The sequence below is a fragment of the Schistocerca serialis genome, chromosome 5, assembly GCF_023864345.2.
Source record: "Schistocerca serialis cubense isolate TAMUIC-IGC-003099 chromosome 5, iqSchSeri2.2, whole genome shotgun sequence".
In the NCBI taxonomy this organism is placed as follows: Eukaryota; Metazoa; Arthropoda; class Insecta; order Orthoptera; family Acrididae; genus Schistocerca; species Schistocerca serialis.
The window spans coordinates 482,504,600-482,525,597 of record NC_064642.1 but is presented as its reverse complement, the minus strand read 5'-3'; the positions used below and the strand labels follow the sequence as shown (position 1 = coordinate 482,525,597).

Below are 20,998 nucleotides of genomic sequence, written 5' to 3'. Positions count from 1 at the left end.
AAGAACAAACTCTTTAGTTTTACCTGGTTTCCGCTAGGTAGCATCAGTGTGCATCCACTTTAGTTCTAGTCAGGACAACAAGAAGTGTTTTGTGTTCTACATCTTGCACAGTGTGGTTCAGTAATAACTGTTCGGATAACTTTCATACTAGATATGGTGTGGCTCCTCCTACATGACAGAGCATTAGACGATGGCATGAACAGTCCTGAGAAATAGGTTATTTGTTGTAAAGACAAATCGCTGGGCCGTCCCCGAGTGTCTGACACAGACATCGGACGCATCCACCATAGTATCACATGGAGTCTGCAAAAATCCGTTCGCCATGCAGCTCAACATGCCTCCGATGTCCATGTGGCATGTGTTGCGTTGACGTTTACACACAAAACCATACCAAATTCAGCTACTGCAAGTTCTTCGTGAAGGTGACAAACAACAATATGTGGAGTTCTGTAATTTCATACCTGGCAAGATGGAGGATGACAGTTTTCTTCCATGCTTGGTGTTTAGTGACAAGACAACATTCCATTTAAGTGAAAATGTAAACCATCATAATGTGAGAATATGAAGAGTAAGAAACAACCACCCGAAGCTGTACAACATGAAAGGAACTTTCCAAAATTTAATTTGTTTTTGCAGTTTCACGGGAAAAGGTGTACGGTCCATTTCTCTTTGCCGAGAACACTTTTACAGGAAGCACATATCTTGATATGCTTGAGAACTTTATTTTCCCACTGATTCGAACAACTTCATTCACCAACAGGTCACCAGACTTGACTGTATGTGATTATTTCTTGTGGTGGTTTATAAAAGACTCTGTTTATGTGCCTCCACTACCAACAACAATGAACCGAGACATCTTAAAACAACAGCTGTGGAAGCTGTAACTCGAGACATGCTCGCTGCAGTGTGGGAACAACTTGAATACCGCATTGACATATGCCTTGTGTCTCAAGGGGGGAGCGGGGCGGCATATTGAACACCTATGAAAAGGTATGAAAACAAACTTTTTGAGTTTCCATTTCATCAAAAAACTAAATTCATTGTATATGTTTGTTAGTTTCAGAAATATAGATGTGCTAAATTGGATGATTCTTTCTGATACGCCCTACGTATTTGCTTCATTACACCATAAGGAGCTTTTCTTGTATCTTGTAAGACCCACCAATTCCTATATCAAGAAAAGTCTTGTCACACTTCCCACATAACCAACATAGACCTTTTATTCTCAGTATTGACTTTTCCATCCCACTGGTAAAGTCAGTGCCACAACCTAAATGGAATTTTATAAAGACAAACTGGCACAGTTTCTCGGACCACCTGGAAAAATGTATTTGCTTTGTTCCATTGGATCCCCAGAGTTACAGCTGTTTTATTGAAGCTTTTGTTGTATCTGCTAAGAAACATATTCCTCATGGATATAGGAGAGAATACACCTCTGGGTGGGACAAGAGATGTGAACACCTATATGAACAATTTAACAGAAATGGGGACAGTGCCACTACAGATGCACTTTGTCATAATCTTGATAATGAAAGGAAAGTGCGCTGGTCTGAGAGAGTAGAAAACTTGCATTTGAAACGTTCAGTTAGGAAGGCTTGGCCCTTGCTCCAGAAATTGGGTGGCTTCTTATGGTATTTCAACCGGTCATATTCCTAACTATATAATAAAAACGTCCAGATTGTCCAGTAATAAACAGCACACCCCCAGGATCGAAAAAGAGCTATCAAATCTAAAAGCTCAGTCTGCAAGAGATTGAAAATTCCCTTTCCCATCCATCCTAAATGAAATAGACATGGCCTTAGACATGGTCTTAGCAGAGGCTAAAATTTGTAACGCTCTGGGGTTTAATAATATACATCCAGACTTTTTATCCCATCTTGGGAATAATGTCAAACACTGACAGACTCGCTTATTCTGTTACTTTGAAGACAGGAACATTTTCTAAAGAACTGAAAAATACAAAAAGTGTGGTAATCTTAAAATCTAACAAATCACCTGGTCTCCCCCAGAACTTTTGGCAAATTTCCATGCTTAGTTGCTTGTATAAGCTCTTGGGGAGACCTATTGACAATAGAATTAGTTGGTGTATTTTAGAACACATTCTAATATAACAAATGGCATTTAGGCCTCACCAAAGCTCCAATGACCAGGTACTAGCTACGACAGCTTTCATAGAGACTGGTTTCCAGGAAAAATTAAAAACACCTGTGGTTTTATCGGCCTTATGGCAGCATATTACACTGTCTGAAGGGAAGGAATGATTTACAAATCACTGAAGATAATTAAATGCCGAACAACAGCATCTCTTATTAAAAAATAAGCAATCGATACTTTCAGGTTTGCTTTGGTGAAAATAGCTCAATAAGGAAACTAAATAATGGCCTGCCACTGAGCTTAGTTCTCGCTCCTCTCCTGCTCAGCCTTTATATTTCTTATCTTCCAAAAACATCTTCAGTGAATTGTACTACACACACTCTCACTCTGGCTCATCAATCAATAGAGCTCGGTCAGTCAGTGAGAACATTAACTCATATTTCAAAAAATGGAGACTGGAGCTCAGTACCAGTAAGAGTGAGGTTTGTGCCTCAGCTTAACAGCAAACAAGCTAACACTGAGCTCAAGGTACAATTTGATGACAACATTCTCCATCACAGGTACCCCAAGTATCTTGGCATCACACTCGACCACACTCTGCTTTATAAAAAACATCTGGAAAACACATCACCCGAGATAAAAACTCACAACAACATCATTCAGAGGCTGTGTGGTGCAACCTAGGGGCCTTCAGTGTGGAGACATTTCATACATCGCCTCTTGCACTGGTTTTTCAGCTGCAGAATATTGTGCTTCAGTGTGGTGTAATAGTTATCACACCAGCCTCATCAATACATAGCTCAACAGCACACTGCATGATTACTGGTACAATCAGACTAACTCCTGTCTACTGGCTTCTGCTGCTAAGCAATATCTACATACCACAGTTCCACAGAAACAAGACCCTGCTTAGAGATTTTCGCAATATACAAGAGAGTAAGGAACTATCTATTCATCATGACGTAACTATCTTATGAAGAAATAGGCTTCATTCAAGACACCTGCCACTTCTGTATGCTGAACAGTTAGCTACAAGTAACACCAAAGTAAGAGATTTTTGGAACAAGAATTGTCAACACACTGGATATTACCAGCAACAGGAATGGTTCAAGAAATATAACTGTGATACTGTGTGTGTCTAATCTGACAGGAAACTGAGGGTAAAATTAAACATAATTCACACTGGAAGTGGTCAGTACTCTGACTCACTCTATAAATGAGGTATTGTGTAGTCTCTTTAAGTTGTGACTGTGGTGCACTGAAACAATCTTATCAGACACACAAGAGAGGAGTGTGTTCTACAATACTGTAAGGGCACTTGGAATGTTGTTATGAATGCCAATGCCACAGCAGTGGAATGGATTAGAAACCACAACATTAATATTTAGTAGATTTATTTTTGTTTTATGCAGTGACACTCATTACATGTAAATGTACTGCATCCATGTACCATATGGATGATGATGATGATGATGATGATGATGATGATGACGACCTGACAAGTTTATTTTGGAGGATGTGAGCCAGGTGACTTCCATCGACTAACTGTTGTTTACTTTTTGGATTGTACCAATAACACCATCACTCATTGTGTGTGATGATTCTTTGAAGGAATTAAGATTGTCCTTGAGCGTGTCCTACATTTCATGATGATAGGCTTGAATGTGCTAGTCCCTTTAATCACCAGTGAGAAGTCTGGATACAAATATTGCTGCTGCTCTTCAGATCCCCAAATCCCCAGATGCAAAATGTGTTGAATTGTGCTCCTGGACAATCCATATAAGCTTTAGAGTTGGTCAGTTGCCCTGCATCAGTCTTCACTGATGAGGTTGCAGACTTTGCCAATGTGTTCCTCAGTTCAAGCTTTTGGAAGGAAAACCATCTCCAGTAGCTGGTCCTCCCTTTTTTAACCGAGAAAACTATTCTTATACTTGATATTTACTAGGAGAATGTTAATTTATGCTGGTCATGTCATAATGACTGTTTCTGCTACATTCTTGCCACATAAAAAAAACTTAAAATGAATGTTGTTCGTGTGAATCACATATGCACTACAGGCGCACATAAAGAACTGCCACGGCAGTCTGATGCAGCACAGCTACAACAGTTCCCTAGCAGCACAGTCTGTTACTACAAATATATGATGTGCAGCATTATGATTGTGGTTACTTTTGGTTTCCACCTTATAGTTGTATTTAAATGTAGGCAATTCCTTTTAGTTTCACAAATACAATCTCCAAGCAAATGATTGAACTACACTGGATTCCTGTCCCCTTCACAATCGGAAAACTATTCAGAGGAAAAAAAGTTCACACATTATGTGTGCTGTCAGATATAAGATTTAATAGGCTATCAATAATTTCACAGAAGTCGTATTAAATATTAGGAATGAGTACTTTAAATGACAATAATAAATTCTTCTTTTATGTTCTAAATGTTTTGTTAGCATAGATTTTAGATCTAAGAACTCATCTTTATGATGTGCAGATTCCATGTAGAACCCTTCATTTTTATTTTGCAGGCTCATTCAGATGCTCAGATTGATACTCTCACTTCCGAACAAGCAAGCTGTTTTGTTGCAAATTTGAATCTTGGACCGATATACACCATTCTTCAGGAACAAACCAAGGGTCCATTGTCATCAGTGCCAGGAATGGAACAATCCAGTCTGAAAAATTTTTTGGTATGAGTAAACAACATATTTATTTAGTCAATATTATGAAATGCCACTCACCATGTAGCAGAGTTGCTGAGTTGCAGGTAGGCACAACAAAAAGTGTCAAACAAGTAAGGTTTTGGCCAAAAAGGCCTTCATCGTAATTAGACAACACACACGTGTGTGCACAACTCACACACTTAACAATAGTCTCTTGCTGCTTAGGCTAGACTGCTCGCAATCTGTCCTTTTCATAAAATTTCATTATTCTAACCTGGATTTTCCATTGTTATATTTATTTAGTCATTTAAAGTTAAGGCAATTTTCTGCATTTGTGTTATGTTAATGAATGAATTTCTGAACATAATAAGTAAAAGCTGTGTGGATTAATAGAAAACAGTAGTCATGTTGTTAATTGTTAAGTAATATTCTATCTTGAACGTTTACATTAAGATTGACAAAGCAACTTTGACAGGAACAGTTATCACAATTACATGTACAGCTGCAGACCCTCCTAAGCATGTAATGCACCATCGTTACTATTAAATTACCACAATCAGTAAACTGTTGTCTAGAAATTCATTCTTTCACTGGACAAAGTAAATGAATTGTTAACTGTTATTAAGTAAGTTAAAGTATGATGACACTCAAACCACCATAGCTGCTACATCTATTTCATCATTAGCTTCTTCTTCTTCTTCTTCTTCTACTACTACTACTATTACTACTATTACTACTCATACTACTACTCAGTCCAGTCACATTCATGTGACCACCATGTATGTTAGACGTCACATGCAATAACCACTCATGGGCAGCACTAGCAGTGGAGGCACTTGTATTGAAGTTCAGTGAGTGAACAGACCAACGAAAGTTACTGTGGGATTACAAGCATACGTCTCACATCAAGTTCCCCCTATAATTTTCTAACAAAGTTTTTAATCTGTCTCCCTTGGGGGGCGCGCGTGTGCCAGTGTATACCTGTCCTTTTTTCCCCCTAAGGTAAGTCATTCTGCTCCCGGGATTGGAATGACTCCTTACCCTCTCCCTTTAAACCCACATCCTTTAGTCTTTCCCTCTCCTTCCCTCTTTCCTGATGAAGCAACCGTTGGTTGCGAAAGCTTGAATTTTGTGTGTATGTTTGTGTATCTATCAATACGCCAGCACTTTAGTTTGGTAAGTCACATCATCTTTGTTTTTAGATATATTTTTCCCACATGGAATGTTTCCCTCTATTATATATATATTTAGTTTCACAGGTTTTACTCCCATAAATGTCGGGCCCTTCCCTGACTTAGTTTTGGCCAATTGTGTCTTAATTACATAATTAAAGTCTCATTTGCACATGCGGCACCTTCTAATTATACAACAATAGTCATTTTGCAGTATAACCTAACCAACTAGCAACAGTCTCACTCAGATGAACAATCATGTGGCACTTTTATATTAAATCAGAAATCATTGTTAACTGTCCTACTTCACTGTCCATCTTCTCATTCACAGCAACACATCATCTCACCATTACATTATTACGGTTCAGACTAACAGGGGTTCCACACTTGGAATATAGGCTTTGACTGTCTTTCATATTCAAGTTAATCTGCGCATGCATATGGTTTCATATTAAGTTACACACATTACTGCACAAGTGCATTGTGGGTATTTTGACTGACATGGCTTCCACGCTCGAAATCTTGAACAGACTGACTTAAAATGGCTTCAGTCCCAGTGCTTGTATAGCTTTGCAAAAATGGCTACTAAAGTTTCACATTGTTAAATATGTAATTTCAATAATTTACAAAATTAGAATTTTACATCTCAAATTAATTGAATGGTGCAGAAAAATTGGTTTTGGTCTGAACTTTTTTACAATAAGAGTTCCGACTGAAATAAGCCTTCTTGATGAAGAAATGCAAGAACACCTAAATAAACAATACCATAAATAAAAGTGTTAATTACCCAGAAACTGATTAAGTGCTGATGTTCCTACCATGTTTTGGAAATTAGCTACAAGAATACTTTAAGGATTTCTGCAGTTTATTTTCCTAACATTATCAGTAATATATTAATTACTTCTGTTTACAAGTCAACAATGTGACTGGAATAGGAAATAATTACTATTAGTTAATTGAACAGAGCTTCCAAAAAAACTAGTCACGTGAAAGGGTTCAAGTTAATTAGGAAATTATTCTGACTAACATAATTTTGCAAAGTTGGGCCTGGTCTTATACTCAGAATTACAGAATGACAGCTTTATCTTATGGCACATCTCTCACTAACACTAATGACACTAACACTAAAAAAAATGTAAGGAACCAAATAACAAAACAAAATGGGAATGGTTCCCAGCTTGCTTTGCTACAAGTAAATGAATGAGTGGCATAGCCCGGCTTTACGTGTCTTAAAGAAGAAACCAAGTATATTGAAAATTACCCACGTCTTGGTAACCTAGAACACAGAATATTGCTTTCTGATTAGTCTTTCATTCTCACCGCATGACGAAAAGAAAATGCAAATAGCTGTAATTTGATGTGAAAATGCTGTGTCAGTCTCTAATTAACTAGTAATTCAAACTTTCATGTGTGAGGCATGAATCTGCATAAAGTAGTGTATGAATAAGACAAGCGGAGGCATAAACTTAATTAATACAGTCTGAATAATTAATTGTGTTGTGCACATTTAAGACCTTTGATGGAAGGGAATGTAGTGTTGGACAGTAGTAGACAGTTTTTCAAATAACTTCCGGGAATTCAGCCAGGTAACACTTTCAGCGACCGCCGATATTTCGGCGGCAGAACACCCCGTCATTTTCAAGGCAAACTGCAACGGATAGGCGGCGTACATGCAAATTTAAAACCTCGGTTCTTGGACTGAAGCAGGAAAGATAACACACACACTGAACACTAGTGCCACCAAAGATGACCAAAGTCAGAGCTATCAATAGTGAGACTATGAATTCGTATGTGAGGTAGCATTGACTCTGTCCCTCTGTTTTTTGACAAGGGAGAGAGCCGGATTCCAAACAGAATTTAAACAGAAACCTCCATCCCTGCTAATGAGGTTGCTCGCTAATTTAATCTCAACTGCCTCCCTAATAACACTGTCCCAATAGGTGGACATTCATGCCAATATCTCGGTGTTATTATATAACATGGGGTGACCTGTATCCAAGCAGTGTTCGGCAATAGCAGATCTACTTGGCTGCTGTAATCTCGTGTGCTGTTTATGCTCAGTACGCTGCAACTACAAGGAATACAATATACACCCGCTTACGCAGTCCAAGATCATCCTTAACGGAACTCAAAAGTGCTCTAATTTTAGATGGAGGTCGGAAAATACATTTCACATTTTATTTCTGTAAAATACGACCGATCTTGTTGGACGTGTTTCCTACATAAGGCAAAAAGGCAGTAGACTTAGATGTTGTCTCAGAATTATCATCAATCACCCGATGTACAGTCGGTTGATAGCGCAACGCACGTTTAATCTGTCTATCACTATAACCATTTTGATGAAATGATTGATTGATTGATTGATTTCTTTATTAATCCACGTAACAATTTACATTGTGTGGATTTCGTCAGCAACATCATATACAGTACAATATACCTACAATTTATACACATAATATTAATATTTACACAAATTTTTAAGGTATCTTACATTAGTTTTACATCCTAATGTAATTTTCTTGTAGTACTGAACAATTCTGGATTTCATATTATAATTTTTCCTTGTGTATTACAATGCAAGCTTAATTACATTACGTGTTTTAATTCAGATAGTCCATTACTGTGTAATAACTTTTATTGAATAAAAATTTTTTAGTTTTGTTTTGAACCTTCCAATTGTGTCAATATCTTTTATATTTTGTGGTAATTTATTATATAATTTAACGGCATTGTACAACAAGCTCTGCTGAGTTTTAAATTTTTTTTTCCTCTCTAAGTGCAGATTGTATTGGTTTCTAGTTTCATAACTGTGTACTAAAGAATTTTTAACATAGCAGTCAATGTTTTTTTTTTTACGTGCATAATACTTTGAAAAATGTATTCACAGGGGACAGTTAGGATTTCCAGCTTTTGGAAATGTTCAAGGCAGTGAGCCCTACTGCCGCTCTTGGTTATTATACGAATTGCTCTTTTCTGTAATTTGAAAACTAGTTGAATATTTTTACAGTTGACTCCCCAAAATCTTATTCCACAGGTAATGACAGAGTGGATATAAGAAAAATATACATATCTGACACATGTAGTATCACACACTGCAGTCAGAATTCTAAGAGCATAGCATGCAGTAGCGACTCTGTTATTAAGTATTTTAGTATGTTCTTCCCACTTTAACTGACCGTCAACATGCATACCAAGAAATTTTGTGTAGTCTACACATTCTGTAGTTTCATCATTTAACTTAAGGTTGTTATAGTGTGGTTTTTTGCAGACATAGAAGTTAACAGCATTTGTTTTTTTAAAATTTAGTGTTAGTTTATTATTGGATGCCCACTCACGTACACTGTTTAGTGTTTGTTCAGCATTTTCTTTCAGTGCATCTGGTGATTTGTCACTGATTAGAACATTTGAGTCATCTGCAAACAATATTGTTTGTCCATGCTTGATGCTCTGAGGGAAGTCATTTATGTAAATGAGGAATAGTATTGGGACAAGGACACTACCCTGTGGGACACCTATATTTACATAATTTGGGTCTGAAGTATACTTTACAATATAGTTTGAGCAACTTGAAATATGTGAGATTTCAGTTATCTGTCTTCTATTTTTTAGATATGACTGGAACCACTTTTTCACAAGTCCCCTTATTCCCAGTTCATCTAACTTATTTAACAATATGTTGTGGTCTACTGTATCAAACGCCTTAGTTAGATCAAGAAATATACCCGTTGTGTAGTTTCCTTTATCTAATGCTTCTAGAATGTGTATTGTGAGGTGTGCTGTTGCTGATTCTGTGCTTTTCCCTGATCTAAATCCAAACTGGTCAACAGACAGTAAGTTGTATTTATTTAAATAATTCATTAGCCTATCTTTCATAATAGTTTCTAATATTTTTGCAAAGCATGAGAGTAGAGAAATTGGCCTATAATTTTAAACTTCAAGATGGGACAGCTCAGCTGGCAAAGTCTCAGCGTCAGAAATGACATGTGCCCTGTGTACCAAGGTACAAAGTACCCCTTCACGCTGAGCCGGATGGTGACAACTATTAGCCTGCAAGTACAGGTCGGTGTGAGTACGTTTCCTGTAGACTGCATGTCTCAATGATCCATCATCTTTCTTCCTAACCAACACGTCAAGAAAGGGAAGGCAACCATCCTCTTCCACCTCCATCGTGAAACGAATGTTCGGGTGGATTGAGTTCAGATGTTCTAGAAAGACATTCAAATTCTCCCTATCAAACAACGAAGGTATTGTCAACGTAGCTAAAGAAACAAGCGGGTTTCAAAGGCGCCGACTCCAATGCACGCTCCTCGAAGTCTTCCATAAACAAATTTGCGATCACAGGAGACAACGAACTACCCATCGCAACTCCATCTGTCTGCTCATAATAGTGGTCATTAAATAAAAAGTAAGTGGATGTCGACACAAGCCAAAAGAGATTAGTTAATTCAGCACCAAACCTGGCCTCAATTAACCACAACGAATCAGACAGAGGAACATGAGTGAATAGAGAGACCACATCGAAACTCACTAAAATATTAGTCATTCAACCACAGTCCCCCCCAAATGACGTAAAAAATCAGCTGACTTCCTGATATGATGTTCACACTGACCTACTTGTGGACTCAACAGAGAAGCAAGATGCTTGGCTACATGATATGTCAGAGCGCCGATGATACTCACTATAGGACGGAAAGGAACCCCTCCCTTGTGAACCTTCGGAAGGCAGTATAACCTAGGGGGAACAGCACTATAGGTGTTCAGACTCTTGATAGTGTCCTGCAACAAACCACTTTACTTCAGGAGTCCACAAGTAGATCGGTGTGAACATCATATCAGGAACTCAGCTGATTTTTTTACGTCGTTTGGGGGGACTGCGGTTGAATGACTCAGATATTTTAGTGAGTTTTGATGTGGTCTCTCTCTTCACTCATGTTCCTCTGTCTGATTTGTTGCGGTTAATTGAGGCCAGATTTGGTGCTGAATTAACTAATCGCTTTCGGCATGTGTTGACATCCACTTACTTTTTATTTAATGACCAGTATTACGAGCAGTCAGATGGAGTTGCGATGGGTAGTCCATTATCTCCTGTGATCACAAATGTGTTTATGGAATACTTCAAAGAGCGTGCATTGGAGTCAGCACCTTTGAAACCCGCTTGTTTCTTTTGATACGTTGACGATACCTTCGTTGTTCGGCCTCATGGTAGGGAGAACTTGAATGTCTATCTAGAACATCTGAACTCGATCCACCCGAACATTCATTTTACGATGGAGGTGGAAGAGGATGGTTGCCTTCCCTTTCTTGACGTGTCGGTTAGGAGGAAGGATGATGGATCATTGGGACATGCAGTCTACAGGAAACGTACTCACACCGACCTGTACTTACAGGTTAATAGTTGTCACCATCCGGCTCAGCGTGAAGGGGTACTTCATACCTTGGTACACAGGGCACATGTTGTTTCTGACGTTGAGACTTTGCCAGCTGAGCTGTCCCATCTTGAAGTTATATTTCGTCAAAATGGTTATAGTGATAGGCAGATTGAATGTGCATTGCGCTATCGACCAACTGTACATCGGGTGATTGATGATAATTCTGAGCCAACACCTAAATCTACTGCCTTTTTGCCTTACGTAGGAAACACGTCCAACAAGATTGGTTGTATTTTACCGAAATACAATGTGAAATGTGTTTTCCGGTTGGTTGGTTGGTTTGGGGAAGGAGACGAGACAGCGTGGTCATCGGTCTCATCGGATTAGGGAAGGATGGGGAAGGAAGTCGGCCGTGCCCTTTCAGAGGAACCATCCCGGCATTTGCCTGGAGTGATTTAGGGAAATCACGGAAAACCTAAATCAGGATGGCCGGATGCGGGATTGAACCGTCATCCTTCCGAATGCGAGTCCAGTGTCTAACCACTGCGCCTGTGTTTTCCGACCTCCATCTAAAATTAGAGCACTTTTGAGTTCCGTTAAGGATGATCTTGGACTGCGTAAGCGGGTGTATATCATATTCCTTGCAGCTGCGGCCTGGCATATATTGGTAGAACTATCAGGACCGTGAAGGACCGATGTACTGAGCATAAACGGCACACACGATTACAGCAGTCAAGTAGATCTGCTATTGCCAAACATTGCTTGGATACTGGTCACCCCATGTTATTATATAACACTGAGATATTGGCATGAATGTCCAGCTATTGCTACAGTGTTATTAGGGAGGCAGTTGAGATTAAATTAGCAAGCAACCTCGTTAGCAGGGATGAAGGTTTCTGTTTAAATTCTGTTTGGAATCCGGCTCTCTCCCTTGTAAAAAAACGGAGGGACAGAGTCAATGCTACCTCACCTGCGAATTCATAGTCTCACTATGGATAGCTCTGACTTTGGTCATCTTTGGTGGCACTAGTGTTCAGTGTGTGTGTTATCTTTCCTGCTTCACTCAGAGAACTGAGGTTTTAAATTTGCATGTACACCGCCTGTCCATTGCAGTTTGCCTTGAAAATGGCGGGGTGTTCTCCAGCCTAAAAATCGGCAGTCGCTGAAAGTGTTACCTGGCTGAATTCCCAGAAGTGATTTGAAAGTTGTATACGCCAGGAGAAACTCGGGTCTCAGTAGTAGGTAGTGATGCAAGAAGACCTGTGCCATCTACTTAAAAAGAAATTAATAGACAATGGAAATATGTTTCACTCACCAGCACTGGAAATGTTGTGAAGACAGATACTGGATTCACAAAAGATCTTCATTTCTTCCAGACAAGTGCACCAACAGTTACAAAATTGCTTGTCAAAGACACACACTTGGAATATTACAGACATGACACAACATGACGTGAACACTGACTATTTACTTAATGGCCAACATGAAATTGTTACACAACCAAAACCTGGTGTTGTCTAGATCAGATTGTTGTTGACATGTTATGAATACCTGCATTCTTAGTGTTTGATGGACTTATACAAGGTGTTTAGAACTTGTCAAAATGATATGCAGAGACACTAGGTGCTGTGCTTGTGAGTAACTGTTTTCAGAGTGATCCCAAATGAATAAAGCCAATATGAATACTACATGTGAGTCTATTATAGATAAATTACATTAAGATTAAAGTTGTCATAGTTATGAAATAAAATTACAGCCTCACATAAAACTTGTGAGAATTCTAAATGAATTTTAAGTAAAATAATAATAATTTGTATTAATATTAATGGATAACTGCCTGAGACTCCATTTCATCAATGAGCTACCCGTTTTTCCATCTAGCACTGTGCTGTGGTGGTGAGGTGCGAGGATTTCAGTGTGTACCAGAACTACAGCCACGTACTCTGCCTGTCCAGAGACTTCTGGGACGTATTTCATTCCTGGTGCACAAGCGACATCAGCGCAGAACTACCACAATAGCTTTAACTAACAACTAATGTAAAACAACTGCTGTGCATACATCCAGTCAGTTGGGAGCAGGGGGTGTTAAGCAGTCGATGTGTGGCTGTAACGTGTCACTTGTTGTCACAAAATGGAATGGAGCAACAAAGTGAACATTTCTCAATCAAGGGTTCAGGCATTCATCAGAATGCTTTGAAGAAAAGAAAAGTGTGTGCAAAGTTGTCCCACGCACCTTGACTCCTGAACAGAAACAGTGATGCACGGATGCCTGCCATTACTTAATTGAAGTGTAAAACATGGGCAGTTCCTTTTTAGAAAAAAATAATTTCTGGTTATGAGACTTCCTGTTAGCTGTATGGGTGCAGAAGTGGTAGCCTGGTCCGAATGGTCGAAGATGGACATCAGAAGGAAGTGGTTTCGAAATGAAAGAATGAAATCAACTGAATTTTGGTTATATTCTGAAAGTACGAGTTACAGATGGGCTCCTGTGTGATGGGAGTAGAGGGTGACAGCCAATCTGGATGGTCAAGTAAAATAGAGGGAATAATAAGTGTGAGAAGAGGTGGTCCATGTTCAAGTTAGCTGGTGACCGTTTCTGAAGAACAGAGTCAGAGATGGGTGACATAAGCCAGCCACCATATAGCAAATTAGGGTGACATAAGCCATCCACTCTGTAGATGACTAAATATTAGGAGAGACAAGAGGCAGACAGCATAAAGTTGTCTGCACTGTAAAAAGGCTCAAACACAAGAGAGCACCTGAGCTGTGCCCTGCCCTCACAGCCAGTAACCACACACGAGTTGTTTCCCACCTATCCTGTTGATAACGTGGGTGGTATGTGTAGCTGGTTTTGTCAGCAAAAGATGAAAGGGTTGTATAATGCCAATGCCTCAGGCACTGTACAGGAGCAAGAAGTGGAGCTGGGAGAGTGTTTGGAAGACACAGCTGACACATTCAAATTAAATTTTTGTGTAAAAATCCTAAAGTATGCTCAGACTTGCTAGTAGTCTTGTACATCCCTGCCTCCTTTGCCATGGGGATCTGTGGTTCCTCACAATTTCATGGATAGGCTTGCCCAGGAAGGATACCTACAGCTCTAGAGGGTAAATTTTTATTGATACTTCAGATTTGTCAAAAGGGTTTGTTACAATAACACTCTTTTTGGTTGAGACAGTTCAAAAATGAAATAATTTTTACATGTTAACAGAATCTTCTGTCGGTTCTTGGTAGAACAGCATTATACACTCCTGGAAATGGAAAAAAGAACACATTGACACCGGTGTGTCAGACCCACCATACTTGCTCCGGACACTGCGAGAGGGCTGTACAAGCAATGATCACACGCACGGCACAGCGGACACACCAGGAACCGCGGTGTTGGCCGTCGAATGGCGCTAGCTGCGCAGCATTTGTGCACCGCCGCCGTCTGTGTCAGCCAGTTTGCCGTGGCATACGGAGCTCCATCGCAGTCTTTAACACTGGTAGCATGCCACGACAGCGTGGACGTGAACCGTATGTGCAGTTGACGAACTTTGAGCGAGGGCGTATAGTGGGCATGCGGGAGGCCGGGTGGACGTACCGCCGAATTGCTCAACACGTGGGGCGTGAGGTCTCCACAGTACATCGATGTTGTCGCCAGTGGTCGGCGGAAGGTGCACATGCCCGTCGACCTGGGACCGGACCGCAGCGACGCACGGATGCACGCCAAGACCGTAGGATCCTACGCAGTGCTGTAGGGGACCGCACCGCCACTTCCCAGCAAATTAGGGACACTGTTGCTCCTGGGGTATCGGCGAGGACCATTCGCAACCGTCTCCATGAAGCTGGGCTACGGTCCCGCACACCGTTAGGCCGTCTTCCGCTCACGCCCCAACATCGTGCAGCCCGCCTCCAGTGGTGTCGCGACAGGCGTGAATGGAGGGACGAATGGAGACGTGTCGTCCTCAGCGATGAGAGTCGCTTCTGCCTTGGTGCCAATGATGGTCGTATGCGTGTTTGGCGCCGTGCAGGTGAGCGCCACAATCAGGACTGCATACGACCGAGGCACACAGGGCCAACACGCGGCATCATGGTGTGGGGAGCGATCTCCTACACTGGCCGTACACCACTGGTGATCGTCGAGGGGACACTGAATAGTGCACGGTACATCCAAACCGTCATCGAACCCATCGTTCTACCATTCCTAGACCGGCAAGGGAACTTGCTGTTCCAACAGGACAATGCACGTCCGCATGTATCCCGTGCCACCCAACGTGCTCTAGAAGGTGTAAGTCAACTACCCTGGCCAGCAAGATCTCCGGATCTGTCCCCCATTGAGCATGTTTGGGACTGCATGAAGCGTCGTCTCACGCGGTCTGCACGTCCAGCACGAACGCTGGTCCAACTGAGGCGCCAGGTGGAAATGGCATGGCAAGCCGTTCCACAGGACTACACCCAGCATCTCTACGATCGTCTCCATGGGAGAATAGCAGCCTGCATTGCTGCGAAAGGTGGATATACACTGTACCTAGTGCCGACATTGTGCATGCTCTGTTGCCTGTGTCTATGTGCCTGTGGTTCTGTCAGTGTGATCATGTGATGTATCTGACCCCAGGAATGTGTCAATAAAGTTTCCCCTTCCTGGGACAATGAATTCACGGTGTTCTTATTTCAATTTCCAGGAGTGTAGTAAATGAAGAGCACCAGTTTGCTTTTGTTATACAAACAAAGGCAAACTGGTGCTCTTCATTTATTAATTTTTACATTTTATGTTTCACATAAAACTTCCTGAAAAAATTAATAGTAACACTTCAGTTATTAAACATTAAACTAGTGGGTGGCGAATATTTGACATCACTATTGGGACCTCTCGTAGGCAAGTGCAACATCATATTCGAAACTCTGAAGTTTTCATAGGTCACCTGAAAACTCTGACAGCAATTGTCGCATCTCTTAGTAAGTTTAGATGTTGTGTCCTTATTTACAAAGGTGCCCTTGCAGGAGTCTTTCAAACTCATTAGCAACAAGTTTGAGGAGCACATAGTGGCATTATTTAAACACGTGCTTACTTCAACATACTTTTTATTTCATGACCAATATTTTGAACAAGTGGATGGTGTCAGAATGGAAAGCCCTCTGTCTCCTGTGGTGGCCAATTATTTTATGGAGGACTTTGAAGAAAAAGCTCTACAGTCAGCCACTCTCAAACCTTCTTGTTTTCTGCAGTATGTAGATGATACATTTGTGGTGTGACTACATGGACTTGATGCCTACGTTTCTTCAGATTTTAAATTCGCTCCATCCAAATATAAACTTCACAGTGGGAGTGGAAAAAGATGATACTTTAACTTTTCTTGATGTTTTGATACAAAGGAAAGCAGATGGAACCTTGGGACACAGTGTCTACTGCAAGCCAATGCATACAGATCTATATTTGCAGGCCACAAGCTACCATCATCCTGCACAATGCAGGAGTGCATTACGTATGTTAGTTCATGGAGTGCATGTGGTATGTATTCCAGAAAGCCTGCCAAATGACATCCAACATTTGAACACACTGTTCTGACAAAAAGATCTTTTTGAGAGACAGTTATGCAATGCATTTAGGCCCAGGGGCATTCAATCCATGGAGCAGAATGAAGATACGAAGACACCCACCACTTTGGTCTTTTTGCCATATTTTGGTGCCATGTCAAGAATCGTTGGAGTTCTCAGAATATGTGACATTAACTGTGTTTTTTGACCAACTGCAAATCTGAGGAACCTGTTGGGTTTGGTTAAGGATGATCTTGGCCTGAGGAAACGTGGAGTGTAAAAGATTCCTTGTCAGTGTGGGGTGGCATATATAGGCCAGACATGTCGCACAATACAAGAATGCTGCAATGAACATCAGCGTCTTTCATGCCTACGTCAACCAGAAAAGTCGGCAATTGCAGAACACTGTCTGAATACAGGACGTTGCATGATTTTTGAAAAGACAGAAGTTTTATCCCCAGCATCGTCTTTCTGGGATTGCGTCATTAAGGAAGCAATACATATCTGTACAGCTGATAATCTCATCAACAGGGATGTGGGATTTCAGCTTAGCATAGCCTGGAACCCTAAGTTAGCTGCTATTAAATCATGACAAGATGATCAAGATTTTTTTCGATTACAGACCCATCATAATATTGGTGTAGTATGGCTTTGTAGTGAGTGATGTCTGGCCACACTGTTGGTAAACATAGCATAAAGCGTACGTGCATGAGGGCCTCTCTGCGATTGTCAGCAGCGGGCATTTGAGTATAGCGCCATCTATCTGCAAATCCAGAATGAAATTTTCACTCTGCAGCGGAGTGTGCGCTGATATGAAACTTCCTGGCAGATTAAAACTGTGCGCCCGACCGAGACTCAAACTCGGGACCTTTGCCTTTCGCGGGCAAGTGCTCTACCATCTGAGCTACCGAAGCATGACTCATGCCCGCTCCTCACAGCGCACACTCCACTGCAGGGTGAAAATTTCATTCTGGAAACATCCCCCAGGCTGTGGCTAAGCCACGTCTCCGCAATATCGTTTCTTTCAGGAGTGCTAGTTCTGCAAGGATCGCAGGAGAGCTTCTGTAAAGTTTGGAAGGTAGGAGACGAGATACTGGCAGAAGTAAAGCTGTGAGGACCAGGTGTGAGTCGTGCTTCGGTAGCTCAGATGGTAGAGCACTTGCCCGCGAAAGGCAAAGGTCCCGAGTTCGAGTCTCGGTCGGGCACACAGTTTTAATCTGCCAGGAAGTTTCGCATCTGCAAATCATTGCATATGCAGGATTTTCACACCTGCACTTTCTTTGCACATGTGTTCTATACACAGGGTTGTTGAAGTCCAGATACTGTGAGTCACACCTAGCCACCAGCTAGGTTAACCACATGAAGATGTCGGACAGTTGCTGAGGAAGTATTTTGGAATTTGCACAACGTCATTTAATGGCAAACCTTTGAAGAATATTTACAGGATTAGGGGGGTCCCCCCCCCCCCCTCCTCCCCCGTTCTCCAGAGATTACTTTGATTGTGTTATCTTAGGTGTTCTGCAAATGTAGATTGGTTTGGCCCATACTTTCAGGCTCTTATATGTTCTTTGTATCCGACATGAAACATTTTGCCTGTTTGTCTTGTGTATCTGCCATCACAAGTATTACACTGTAATTAATATACAACTCCTTTCTGGTATATGACTATGAGAGCCAGCAGGTATGAGACAAACCACTCCACATTTGCAGAACACAATCACAACCCATCCCCTAGAGAAGATGACATGAAAATAATTAGAATCAACAATAAAAAAACACCTTCTAACTATACAAGAAAATTACCACTGCAAAAAATCAAAGCAGAAAAAAATACCTGCTTGAATGATGAAGTACATATGGCAAACAACTCACTGTTTATAGTAACAGATAAAATAATGGAGTAAAACTCCAACAGAGGATTATTATCACAATAATACCACCCAAAAACTTTCTACTCACTTGTCCCATGAAACCCTCCACAAAACATTTAAACCAAACCTCAAATCAGCTGAACATCAAAACTCAACCAGTCTCTGACAGCTATTACATTTGTGTTCAGCTATATGTAACTTGCCCTAAAATAAACACACACACACACACACACACACACACACACACACACACACACACAGACAGACAGACAGACAGACAGACAGACAGAGAGAGAGAGAGAGAGAGAGAGAGAGAGAGAGAGAGAATATGCAGCTATTCATTGATTTAGCCACAATTCTGTTCAGTGCCCTTTGTCCACCATTTTCTAGTGAGTAAATTCCATCTCTGAAGTGCAGTTCTGGAATGTCTGGTAACAGCCCTTGTTTAACTACCATAACTTCTTCATTGGACTCAAAATGTTTTTCAACTGCAAACAGCTTCAGGTGTGAGAGAGCATAAACCTGTTGAATGAGGTTGACGTAATATTGTTTTGCACATGCCATTGCCTTCCAATCTCTTGAGTATAGGTAGATTGTTGTTTTGCTATCTAGAGCTTATGTTTTTACAATCTGTCTCTCTGTATCTCCTCCATGTCCAAACAACATTGCTTAGGTTCACTCAGAGACACCTGGACACTTTTACAATCCAGAGCTTATGTATTTTTATGATCCAGAATCAACAAACCTACTGTCCATATTTAGCTTCCCACAGCTTCATCTTGTTCCCTCGGATCAAAAGATACCAATGAGGACACTGTTTCAGGTCAGTTCAGGTGATAAGTGACTTTTACATGCTGCTTCAATAGCCTTTGCATTCCAGGGGGTATATGAAGACAGGAAAGAGTGCTTGCAACAGTGTGTTGATGCAGAAGGTTTCTGTGTTGAAGAATATAACTCACTGTACATTTATCCTTATTTATTTTTTACTCATTTCAGTACTTACTTGACAAATATAGTGTGCACCACCATTCATCCTTTTTATATTTTAAAAAAAGTGTTAATTATGTCAGATTTACACTCTCTTAGCATAGTTATATATTGATGTATTTTTTAAAATTATTATTCCACATTTCATGTAAAATCTCTCTTTTTTTTTCCTTGCAGAGCAAGCTGGAGAACTTTGTCAACCTGCCAGATGTGTTTGTTTTACCACAGGTCAACATGCTTCTTAGCAGCAGCCATCGAACAGCTGTACAGAGACGAGCATATGAAGTAATAGCTGCTATTTATCGCCAATTATATGAAGCTGTTCATAATCCAGCTAATGAGTACCAAAATCCAGATGCTTTAATGTCCATTCCACCAGAGAAGATACTTGAAAAACTTCTGGGGTGAAAACACTACACAATTTTCATATTGTCTTTTGTAAACAGATTTGTATAAACATATTTTGTGTGCCACTGTATATAAATAAAGTGTTTATTGTAGCAACTGATTTGTTTTCTACTTGAGTTGAAGTGTGGGTCTTTTCCTCAAGTAGGTTTTGATCATTGTTGACAGCAGTGAAAAATTATAAATGAATCTAATGCCAAGGGTGATGCATGGTGCCCACTGTTGCCTCTTGCGCTGCGTATGGGATAGTTCCTCCATTACTGTGGCAGACAGAGTTAGAAGTGCAAGGGTGATTTGTACTTCATTTATCGACCAATTACTCCAAATATCAGTACAGTGAGAGGTCCTTTCCTATCCTGAAATCATGTTACAGCATCTGTCTCTAATGGTATCACAGTGCCTATGGCTTTCACTAGCTTCTTAGGGAACTCTGTCTGTATCATTCTTGAAACATCAGGTGGCAGCTCTCTTAAAAATGCAGCTGGTGCCTTCTGTGCTGCCTCTTGTAAGAAGACCCTGTTGGTATTATTGTTGTCCATAAACTGATATGTGCTGATGTTTAGCTTCCTAATTCTGTCTGCAAAGTTATCAGTGAACTTATTTTTGCAGCACATTGTTCAATTGCTCTATGTAATATGTAGAACTATTTTTCCTCCTGTAGCACTGCATCAAATGTCTGCACATTCCTTAATTTGTGATACACTTTATTGTCTCCCACTAAATGTAACTTGTCCGTGTATAATATTCGCTCTTCTGACCAATACCATAGCTCTTTGGCTGTTAACAGATTGATTATGTATGCCATCATGCCCCTTCCTGCATTACCTGAAAAAGGAGAGACCAGTATTGTTTTTGCTAGAGTCTTGGAGAGGTACGAACATACTATATAAGGATTTTTCCCTCCTATCTTCCTTTAGTCCATCCAATCGC

At 40.6% G+C, this 20,998-nt stretch overlaps 1 protein-coding gene across 2 annotated transcripts in view; it reads left to right on the top strand.

Annotated features, from left to right (window-relative positions):
• The window catches only part of LOC126482325 (conserved oligomeric Golgi complex subunit 6), a 120,581-nt gene extending 100,414 nt beyond the window's left edge, over positions 1 to 20,167 (top strand). The window contains exons 9-10 of one of the 2 annotated variants that reach the window (XM_050106371.1): positions 4,616 to 4,777; positions 19,841 to 20,167. In XM_050106371.1, the coding sequence (XP_049962328.1) occupies positions 4,616 to 4,777; positions 19,841 to 20,071 (393 nt within the window). In that variant the 3' untranslated portion in view covers positions 20,072 to 20,167. Of the gene's footprint in view, positions 1 to 3,506; positions 3,590 to 4,615; positions 4,778 to 19,840 lie in introns of those variants that run through there. The other variant, XM_050106372.1, reaches the window with a different exon arrangement.
• Positions 20,168 to 20,998: the final 831 nt, after the last annotated feature.